The 11,067-nt window shown below is 53.5% G+C and overlaps 1 protein-coding gene across 1 annotated transcript; it reads right to left on the reverse strand.

Moving 5' to 3' along the window:
* Positions 1-1,434: 1,434 nt before the first annotated feature.
* Positions 1,435-8,420, reverse strand: ECRG4 (ECRG4 augurin precursor). Its single transcript, XM_030845051.2, has 4 exons — positions 7,919-8,420; positions 6,004-6,051; positions 3,859-4,016; positions 1,435-1,775 (listed from the first exon to the last, which is right to left on the reverse strand). The coding sequence occupies exons 1-4, from the start codon at positions 8,106-8,108 to the stop codon at positions 1,617-1,619; spliced, it is 555 nt and encodes a 184-aa protein (XP_030700911.2). The 5' UTR covers positions 8,109-8,420; the 3' UTR covers positions 1,435-1,616.
* Between the last annotated feature and the right edge of the window lie 2,647 nt (positions 8,421-11,067).

Consider the following 11,067-nt stretch of genomic DNA (forward strand, 5'->3'; position numbering starts at 1 on the left):
CTCGCCACGCGACAGGCTAATAAACTGAGCCGAGCTGCTGGGGCAAAGAAGAGCGAGTTTACCTGGGAAGCCAGCAGAGCAAGATGGCGGGCCGGACGCCCAAAGAAGCATCTAGCTGAGTCAGCATTCAGGCTCCTTTTATACTAAAAGGGGCGGGACTAAAGCCAAGCACTTCCTGGTTCCCGGCAGCCTCCGGAGGGGAGGTGTTAATTTCTCCCTCAAGCAGTCATTCACAGGTGGGCCTGCTCAGGAGGTTTCCTGGGAGCTAAACACAGGTGTTTTCGCTGAATGCTCATTACCTTAATCTCTTGCAGGCAAGGGTCCGAGATGGGTCATTGTGTGCAATTTAAGTTTATAGGCAACGTCCCTTTAGTGATTAACTTGTAAGAGAATGCAAAGTGTTCTTCCCTATTACAACTCTATGTTACATTAAAATGTAAAGTAGTACAACTGATGTGGAAAACGTGTGGTGATTTCTCAAAAACTTAAAGAGTTACCGTATGATGTAATAATTCCACTTCTGGGTGTATCCCCAAAAGAATTGAACGTGGGGACATGAAGAGATGTTTACAGACCCACTGAACTATGCGTCTAAAAATGCTTAAAATGATGGATTTTATGTTGTGTATATTTTACCACAAAGTTTTAAAAGCTGTAAGGATTCCAAAGGATTGTCCACAAACACGGGTCCCCTGACGCTGGTAGGTACTCCTCACCAAACCCAAGGGTTTGTCATCTGCAGCTTGTGAATGAGGATGTGTTTCAGAGACTATATGCAAAATCACGTATCATTTTTCTGAGAAAACTTCCATCAGGCTGTCAGAGGGTCTGTGACCCACACGAGTTCAAGAGCCATTCTGCGGGCCCCTCCCCTCTGCATGTGTCACCTCCCCACTTTCCCCCCTCCCCCTACCCACCCCCAGGACACTTTTCTCTTTCATTCACTCAGATTGTTTAAACATGATGCAATGTATATTCTTAAATCTTTCTTGAGCTCATTAGACAAGGTTTAATTTTTTTAAGACAAGGGAGGCTCTGAAGTCAACCAAACTTCAGTGTTTTTTCTGTTACCCTCTTTTCCCTGCCTGACAATATTAAACAGGTCCGCCTCCGGCTCGGGATGTGCACAGCAAATTTGCAAACCCATGTGGATCCTCAATCCTCCAAACTGTGTTCTGTGACCTTAAATAATTTGCAGCTAAATTTTCTTGCTGTATTTTTATTTTTAATTTGGCATTTAGTGTGGACTGAATTCTAGTACATTGAATACACCTGCTCGGTCCCATGGCCTGGGGTGGTGGGGATTCTTGGAGGGGAGGTGCCTCTGAGAAGTTGCTTCAACCTCAGAAACGTGCAGGGAAGGAAAACTCTCGCCAGCTCAAGTTTCATCCAAATGAACTCTGAGACCTTTTAACAGAATGCTTTTATTTCTATTTTTTAATGAAATGCATTGTTAGGTATTTGCATGAAATCTCGGAAGGCATTTACGTTCTTTGCTTTAACTCTTCCTTTGTGGCCACAGAAAGCGGGTAGGAAAGATGAGCCGGGACCAGGCGCAGCAGACACAGGCCGGGCGTGGTGCGGAGCCCGCGGCCCCGAGCCCGCCTGAGGGACGGTCAGTAGTCGTCGTAGTTGACGCTGGCTCCGTGCCTGAAGCCATGGGGGCTCCGGGGACCGATCGCAGCGTCCTCATCGTAGTGGCGCTGGTGGTAATCGTAGTAGTCGTGCCCATTCCGACCTCTGTTTAGCCAATAGGTGATGTCATCCTCAAATTTCTGGAGGAAAGAGGATGAGAGGGGATGAACTCAAGGACACCGTTTCCCAGAGCACATCTTACGGACGCTGTTTCTCTGGGATTTTTCTTCAACGATGAACAACCCCTCCTAAGAGTAACTCCTGCCACAAGGACCTACTGTACAGCCCAGGGAGGAATTATATTCCATATCTTGTAATAACTTATAATGGAAAAGAATCTGGAAAAGAATATAACTGAATCACTTTGCTGTACACCTGAAACTAACACAACATTGTAAATCAACTCTACTTCAATAGAAAACAATAAATAATCATTTTTTAAAAAAAAATAACTTCTGGCTACAGCATCCCTGGGCCAGAGGTCGATACTAACCAGATGGAAAACACCGCTGAAAACTTTTTCCCCCAAAGGAGTACAACCCCTACCCTTGAACACGTCTGTCTGCGAGTTCTAAATACACCCCCGACTTCAACATTTTTCTCTGTTTCAGTAAAGAAAATGGACATCTGCCCAATACAGTAACAGCCGGGCCTGTCCCCAGGCACTGTGCATCTGATGTGGCAGACGCTGACCCCCTCCGCGTCCCACCTGGGCTGCTGCGCAGGCTACGGGGCTTCGTAAACGTGGTGCATGAAACCACATTGCAGCCTCGGGGCAGGGAATTTGGACACGTCTGGTGGTGACACTCTCACCCCTGTTGTGTTGCTCAGACAGGCCTGGATGCAGTGATTCAGGCCACAAACGCTTACCACGTGGCCACGATTCAACCCTCATCCCCGTCTACTCACTGGGCCTGGGGCTGCAGCCTCCTCTGACCCTCCCCCAGGCCCTGCCCTGAAAAGGAAACAGCTGGGTTGTCTCACAATACTGCAGCTTTTCCCCTAGCGAACAGGCTCATTCCTTGGTTTCTCTCATTTTTTAATCTTGTTTGAAGTTTCGGCTTAACATATTTTTTTTCCAAAAAATTTTAAAAATATTTTATGAAAACAGAAATAATGCAGGGCTTCCCTGGTGGCGCACTGGTTGAGAGTCCGCCTGCCGATTCAGGGGACACGGGTTCACGCCCCGGTCCGGGAAGATCCCACGTGCCGCGGAGCGGCTGGGCCCGTGAGCCATGGCCGCTGAGCCTGCGCGTCCGGAGCCTGTGCTCCGCAACGGGAGAGGCCGCGACAGTGAGAGGCCCGCGTACCGCAAAAAAAAAAAAAAAAAAAATGATGTTTCTGAAGAGTTCAATTTTGTTCGCCTCTTGCAGTATTTTGTATACACCTCCATTCACAATATGAGCCACGAGCCCGTTTGGAAAAACCCTTCCAGCTGCCTCCGTGGGAGATGCCACCCTCCATCCACTCCCTGGCTGGGGCGGTGAGCTGTGGTCTCCACATCAGGACTCACTCGGCACAGCGCTGTCCATCACCCTGCAGACTCGCTCCGGGGCAGCAGAATCTCACACCTTAACTCCGCCGCTGGCTGATCTGTGCCTGGTCCCCGGATGGGAGTCGGTGATGATAAGCAGTCTTTTTCCTTAATCTGGTGAATATCTCCACTCGTGCTACCTGGACACATGAACTGAACCGTACTTCCTGCAAATGCATTGACAAATTTTCCCAAAAACATCTGCAAAGACCCGTCTCTCTTTAAAAGTCGCTTTGCATCTCTTTCCATTATCCTCATGGGTCTTTGCATCGATCTTGCTGTTTCTGACGTTTATTTGAGGCAAAGTTGAAAATGTTTCAGGAGGTGGTGAGTTATTATTAAGGACACCCAGGCAAAACTGACCAGATACATTAAAAGAGTCCCTAAGAAAACCAGATTCTTGATGAATTTAAGTCCCAGCTGCTTTGGGCGGGGATGTCTCTGGAACTCTGCTTCCAAAACCTGATGGGAGAGGTTCCCATTTGGGCATAGTGGGATGGAAAATTCCAGCTAATACCCTTGTGCCTGACGATCATGTGGTCCCATACCTGGCAGCTCTTGACACAGAATGGGGGCTCTGACTTCAGGGCAGATAACAGAACTTAACTCTCTGTGCCCGTTTCCCCAAAGCAGGCCTTCCCACCCCCATCCTGCCCGGCGGGAAGCCAGGCTCCAGCCAGAACACCCACCGCTTCGTCGAAGCCCAAGTACAGGAAGTGCTGGTACCACTGCTGCACCTCGGGCCGCGTGCGGTCCCACAGCTGCCGCTTGAGCCGCCCCGGGCTGCTCAGGAACTCCTTGGCTCTGCTCTCCTGGACGGCCACCGGGGTCGTAGGGGGAGCAGGAGCTGAAACGAGGGGTTCCCCACCCGCAAGTACAGAGAATGAGTCCTTTCCTCCTCGGGGTGAATCGCTCTTCTCCATCGCCCTCCCCGCCCCCACCTGGCAGGAGGCGGCCTTAACTGGCGCATCCTCCCTGCAGGGCGCGGGTACTGTGCGGGCTCCCGCCGTCTGTCCCGGCCTCCGGGGTAGCGAGCCCTCCTGTCCAGGCACAGCCACGTAACAGGCCCAGGGCGGAAACCGAACTCAGCTCCGCCTCTGCAGCCCCTCCCCAGGCCCAGACCCCGGGCCCCAGGCCCTGGTGCTCCCCCTGGGCTCTGCCGCGGGGAAACCGCCCGGTGTCCAGTTCCGCTGGCTGCGTGTGCCTTGTCTGCACTAACACGAGCTGGGACTGCTTAGGGGGCCAGGGGAGAAAGAGCTGGAGCAAGGGTCTGAGCAGGCCGGCCAGCGAGCCCAGCGGAGCAGCGAGTCCTCAAGTCAGGCTGCAGGGTGACCATGAACGCTTCGACCGCCTCTCGATGGGGGTGACCCTCGCTTTCCCACGGCTTCCCCGGACGCCTTTCCATCGCGGACTCAGCTGCAGAAAAGGCCCCGCTTCGGCAGGCGTGCTCGGGGAAGTGCTGCCCGGCTCCGAGCCTCTGGGCCCTCATCTGCAACACGGGACTGATGGGCCCGCTTCCCGTTATGGAGGCTGCGCAGGAAAAGGCAGGCAAATGCCCTGTGTCCCTTGGTCCCGTGGATAAAGATCAGGCAGCACATTCGTGTTTTCACCTCCTGTTCACCTGTGCATGTCCCTCAGGGCCTGTTACACTGTTCTGTACACAGCAGGTGCTCAATGTGTGTTTCTTGGCTTGAGCTGAACAAAAGCTGAGGATGCGCACGGAGGAGTCGTGACCACCTCGGCCGTTGCTCTCCAGGGCCCCCGTCAGCCCTGGTGTCCCCGGGAGATGGCTGTCCAGCACAGGGAGGGGAGGGGCCATCTGAGGGGCCTGGGAGGTCGGGGGTGGACCTGGGCCTTGGGAGCAGCTGGAAGAGCCGGGGAAGATGCTGGCAGCTCCCCCAGGAGCCCCTCCCCCGAGAGGGGCCGTGTGTGCTCAACAGGTGTGTGTGTGGGGGTGTCCCCGCGGGGCCACCTGGGAAGCAGGTGCATAAGCGCTGGCGCCCCCCATTGGGGAGCAGACTTCAGCGTCCTGGAGCCCCCGTTAATCCAGGGGAAAGAATAAGTAGTTAAAAATTCACCTCAGAAAGGTAGTCTTGGGAGGAGATATGGGGATGTAGGCATATGCAGAGCTGATTCACTTTGTTATACAGCAGAAACTAACACCTCATTGTAGAGAAATTATATTCCAATAAAGATGTGAAAAAAATGTAGTCTTCATTCTAATAGATAGATAACTTGCTAATTTCCAGGTGAAGACGAGTTCTGCGGGAGAATGGCTTTCACAAGCCCACACAATGATCGAACTGATTACAGCGGGCCCGAACTCACCTGCGTGGCTCCCAGACAGTTCTGTTTCTACGACATTTTGCTGCGTTACCATATCTATCGGAGGCCGGTTCTTCACAACAGGTGTCAGTAACAAAACGGTCTTTCTGTTTGACCCTCCCCCAAGAGCTAGTTGGATACGGAGGACGCCCATGATACCACTCTGTGCTGCCTCAGAACGGAGGCTGTGTGTGCTCTCGATTCAGGTATGTGCTCTAAGGGGTATCACGATTCTAAAATAAACAGCCTTCAATTAACACTACAGCTCTGTTCCTTTTATTTCTGAGTCCACTCTGACAGCTGTCAGAAAAGCATTAACTGGCAATAATATTTACCTGATGAAATACCGCACCACATCCCCACAGGACGAGCCCTTCAGATCTGCTAACCTTCTACGGAGTAAACACTTTTGATTTTCCAAACACAAGCCTCAGGTGAGGACATCGACATCGCTGTTTCATTGCAGCCTGGTTAAGAACGCAACCCTTATCTGTGTGGGCTATACTTACCTTCCCCTTTCTGAAGCATCAGCTTGAGTTTGTTTCCACTTACGCCACCTAAAGGAATGAAAATGGAAATCATTTCAGGGTTGCACTGCGCCCTTAAATTTCTCACATGCAAAAATCCACATTGGAAAAAAATCACTTCATACCCCTATGTTGCTTTAGCAACTTGGTAGCATTATATTATTTAATGCTTGTTGCATTTCCTGTTGTGTAGAAAAAGCAATTCAGGCTGCCTGTGGCTCAAACTGGTGACAAGGACCATGGCCGAGCAGGGCACTTTGAGCTACTGGAGACCATCTGAGCTGTTCTCTAGGAAAAGTGACGTTGTCCTTTGAGCACTTCTGTCATAATATTCGGGCAGCCACCTGTCATATGCACCTGCCTGCAGACTTAACTTTTCATGGTACAGTCGATCAACTAGTGTCCCTCCAAATTCATACCCACCCAGAACTTCCGAATGTGAACTTATCTGGAAACAGCATCTTTGCAGACGTAATGAGTTAAGGACCTCGAGGTGATATGATGCCGGGTTTAGGGTGGGCTCTAAATCCAGTGACCGGTGGTGTCCTTATAAGAGGAGGTGAGGCCACAGGGAAGGCAGTCGTGGGAAGACGGAGGCAGAAGTGGAGCTTCTCCACCACAAGTCAAGGCATGGGGCTTAGTGCTCTAAAAGCTCGGCCCCGTTTTGTAACTTGCCCTGATTGTCTTAAAATCAGGCATTATTTGTACCATTTATTGTTGTTTTGATTCAGATCTAAAAGCGTTTCTACACTCTACAAAACGATTTTCATTTGGTGTCCTAAGAACTTTCACATTCCAGCTCAATGATGATAATATTTTAACTGATTCCTATCGCTGCATTCTCGGTATAAACGAAATAAAATACAAGTTCTGAAAAGGACTAGCTTATAGCCGATGCCCACTTGCTGTATTCAGATGTGCTTCTTAAAATGGGAGGAACAAAGAGGGAGGTGATAAAGCACGCGATGGGGAGTGATGGACTGGCCCCCCAGTGGTCCTAGATTAGAACAGCCGTCATCCTCCCCCCACCCCCCTCCCAGGGCTCCTGCTGCCCCCCCCCCCCAGCCTGCGCTGAACATCCAAAACGCCGAAGCTGAGCACCAAGGGGGTCCTGCCTTTCCACCCCACCGTGCGGCTGCTTTGCGGTGGAAGATGCACCAGCCTCAGGGTGCTGGGCAAGTCACCTCCCGCCCTCCAGCCTCAGCAACTTCGCCGTAGACCTGGGGTCATGACCCCTGCCTCTCAGAGCCCCGAGCCTCAGCGGCGTCCCTTGCCGGCATGAGCCGGGAAGGACGGTAGGAGGGGAGGTGCACTGTCAGGGCAAAACCTCTGATTTCAGGTCGCCCTTCTGCGGTGGGGATGTGGGCTCCCCAGGGTTCAAAAGTCCACACCCCGAACCCGCCGCATTTACGGCGTGTGTGTGAATGCGCGCATTCTGTAGGGAACCGGGATTTTCAACCCATTCACGGAGGGCTCCAAGAAGCCGAGAAAGTTAAGCCTTTCTCGCTTGAGAACTTTTCCCCAGCTGGGAGGTGAGGCCCGCTCGCTGCTCTGCAGACCTGGAACTTGACCGAGCCAAAGCGCCGGGAAGGGAACGCCTGGTGGGCACTCTGGGGATGGCCCTTCGGCTCCGCTCAGCCCTGGGCGCACCATCCGCCTACAGCGCCCACCGCGCCCGGCTATTCGCGTTCAGCCCGAGGCTTCTCCGCCTCCTTTTCCAAGCTTGCCGCGCACATCCGAGCCCCTGCCCTTGACCCAAGCACGCCACTTCCCACCGCGCAAGGGCAGAACCCAGGACCCCCTGTCAAACCTCGGCCCTTGCCCGGGCTCAGAATGGGCGCCTAGCCCCCACGCCCTCACCGAGCCTCTCCCCGGCGCCCTGGCATCGCCCCCTTACCTGGGCCCACGCACAGCAGCAGGAGCAGAGCCAGCGCTGGCATGACCAGGGCGGCGGGCCGCGCGGAGGAGGCGGCCATGGCTGCAGAGTGCGCTGGAGGGAGATGCGGACGCCTCGGCTGCCGCTGCGCGGGGAGGGTCAGGCGCGGAGGCACCAGGCGTGGGGGACTGCGCACGGGAGGACCGCGCATAGGGGTACTGGGCGGGCGGTCCCTGCGTCCCTGCCGGGGCGGGACCCGCCGGGCGGGCGCTGTGCCTTGAGCTCCCGGGCCAAGCGTCCGTGCCAAAACACCGCGCCCCTCTCTCTGGCCGCGGCTCCTCCAAGCCCACGGGAGGTCCGGGTGCGGGGGCCGCCAAGGACCGCGGGCGAGGGGCAAGCGAGGTCCAGCCGCTCCGGGAGGGGCCGCGGCATCCAGAGAGGGGAGGCCTCCGCCCGGGAAGGGCTAAGGATGCTGTGCCGGATCCCCGCTCAGGCCGCCGGGTCTCGCGCCTACCTGCCCCCTCGAGTTAGCAGTCCCACGCCCCTCCGCACCGTGCGCCCCGGCCTCCCCAGCCCGCTCCCTCCCGCGCAGGCTTTGGAATGTCCTGGATTACAGATGCCTTTGGCAGTTCTGTGCTTCGTGCTGTTTTGAACGTCTCCACACTCTGGGCTCAGAGCTGCGTTCCAGGAAAATATCTCACTCCAGACGACCCCGATAGACGAGGCTTTTATTGTTATTTTTATTTTTTTTGTGGTATACGGGCCTCTCACTGCTGCGGCCTCTTCCGTTGCGGAGCACAGGCTCCGGACGCGCAGGCTCAGCGGCCATGGCTCACGGGCCCAGCCGCTCCGCGGCACGTGGGATCTTCCCGGACCGGGGCACGAACCCGAGTACCCTGCATCGGCAGGCGAACTCTCAGCCACTGCGCCACCAGAGAAGCCCAGACGAGGCTTTTAGTAACCAGGAGCCGGTGAGCCCATTTGGTATTCTCAGGGCGTATTTCGCCCTCGTGCGCCCCGGATCCACGCACACTTAAGTGGTACCGCCGTTAGGCCCCACGAGAACCGAGAGTGCCTTCCCGGGCCCCGGGCCTGTTCGCACACGAGGACTCCTCGCAGGCAGGGCGGCTGCTGAGAACTAACCTCTCTAGGCCTGTCTGCACCGCGGCCGCTTCCCTTTTTAAACCTTTGCACCCTGGCCCAGCTCTCCGCGTGATGCGGTTGGCGCTCTGCAGAAAGAAGCGCCTTTACGCTGAGCCAGCAGACCAAAGGGAAGGCGAGGGGCTCTGAGAGAACCCCCAGCCTTGGGCGCACGGGCTTCAAGAGGCGCCAGAGAGAACCCGGAAGGTAACCTCATACTTGCAGTGCTGGCAGGGAAGTGCTTATAAACCCCGGGGACCTGAGATAGGATGAGAAGAAGCAAAGCAGTACCTGTCCCTCTGCCCAAGGACAAGAACGTTTACAGCGAGGAGGGAGACCCAAGCAGAGGACTGGCTTCGAACAGGCGTGGAAGATATTAACCGTAATCTCTCCCTTATCTTGCGGGGGTCTCCCGGTGCAATCCAATCTCCAACAGCATTTGCTTCTCCTGTAACACTGAAATTCTCCTCTTAACCAGGGTCTGATCTGAACCCAGTAGCGTTGCCCGTAAGGACAGCAGCCCATCTCCTTGAGTTTTCTTTTTCCCTCTGGTGGAAACAGGCCTTCATTTCACACCCTTCCACTGACAGTTAAAAGGCACGTGGCAATTTTATTTTTTGTTAATTCCAAGACTCCAGTTGTAGGATTTGAAGGTAAAGTAAATATTGAATCCTAATTTTTTATTAGCCTATATTAAAAAAAACCCTCAATTGCTGTTTTAATGTAGAATTGGTTAGAAAAATCAAGGATCCCACAGAAAATTATTTTACAAGAATTGTCAGTAAGGTGAGAAGAACACATCCTGAGAACTAGGCCCTGCTTCCGCTCCACAGGGAGGGGTGGAGGTGACGTCATTCAGCAGCACCCCCGGAACTGTGCGAATGACGTCCTTGGGGCCGGGCAGAAGCAGCCTGGGCCCCAGCAGGGCAGTGGTGACGTTGCCGGAAGTGGAGACCCATGATGACTCTTCTTCCTGAGCTAAGCTTACACCTCCAGCCAAGGAGACAAAACTGGTGACCATCTGAGGTAAAGGACCGATCTGGTAATCACATAAGGCTTTGGTGTCCACTTGTCTGTTTACACTCTTTACAAAACAAGAATGGTTTCCAGGAGATATCACAGTTCCCGGGGAAGGGGAACATTACACACCCTAAATAATGGCTGAATTCGCCATCTCTGCCATTAATAGAGACAGTCCCTTTGTGTCAAGTTTTTATTGAAATGTAACATAATATAAAAAAGTGTGGAGATCAAATATACAACATAATGATGGAGAGACCATGTTACCAGCCCTCCGGGAGCCCCTGTGTCCCTTCCAGTCGCCCCTCACCCCACATATAAGTTTAGTTTGAGGCAATCCTCTTTTAAAAACACTTCACTGGTATTTTATTTTCATTTCCTTAAAACGAACAAAACTCAAAATACAAAGACTTTCGATTACCGGTAGGAAGATACTAACGATAAAAAGGATTAAAGGGGTCAGATTCATGACTACCAGTTGAATCCAATTTAATTCAGTATCAATATCTGTTTCTCAAATGCTCAGCGGACATCCCTGTAGACAATCTTCCAGAGTGAAATGTCTTTGGCTCCCGTGTTCGTGTGCCTTACACAGTGTCAGTAACATTTATTGCCGCGGAAAAGGCACACAGAGCAGCGTGTCCGCCTGTCCCAGTCTTTTGTCCGCTTCCATCCATGCCAGGTCTCTGGTTGCTTGGGTCCTACTCACTGGGGTTTCTCTCTGTCTCTCTCTCTCCTGCACAAACATGGGAGGGTTCACTTGCAGGGAGGGCGTGGGAGAAAGGTGACTGTGGTGGGGCCCAGGGCCATTACTGCCACTTCGGTGAGAGGTTCGAGGTGTGATGAAACCCCCCATGTTTATTCACAGGAAAACAGGGGCCAGTAGCAGGAGCAGCCCCGTGCCTTCCCGGGGGCTGCCGAGCTCAGGTGCGTGGCTGGAGATGCTGTGCGGGTTCCCACGTCCAGCTTCCTTTCCACTTGTTTACTTGTTCACCTGTATTTACTTATAA

The sequence above is a fragment of the Globicephala melas genome, chromosome 12 (assembly GCF_963455315.2).
Source record: "Globicephala melas chromosome 12, mGloMel1.2, whole genome shotgun sequence".
Classification (NCBI taxonomy): domain Eukaryota; kingdom Metazoa; phylum Chordata; class Mammalia; order Artiodactyla; family Delphinidae; genus Globicephala; species Globicephala melas.

Coding starts and splice junctions, on each gene's coding strand:
- ECRG4 (XM_030845051.2), bottom strand. CDS start 8,108: ATGCGCGGTCCTCCCGTGCGCAGTCCCCCACGCCTGGTGCCTCCGCGC. Junction 4,017..6,003: donor GATGCTTCAGAAAGGGGAAG/GTAAGTATAGCC, acceptor CCCTCGTTTCAG/CTCCTGCTCCCCCTACGACC. Junction 1,776..3,858: donor ACTTGGGCTTCGACGAAGCG/GTGGGTGTTCTG, acceptor TCTTTCCTCCAG/AAATTTGAGGATGACATCAC.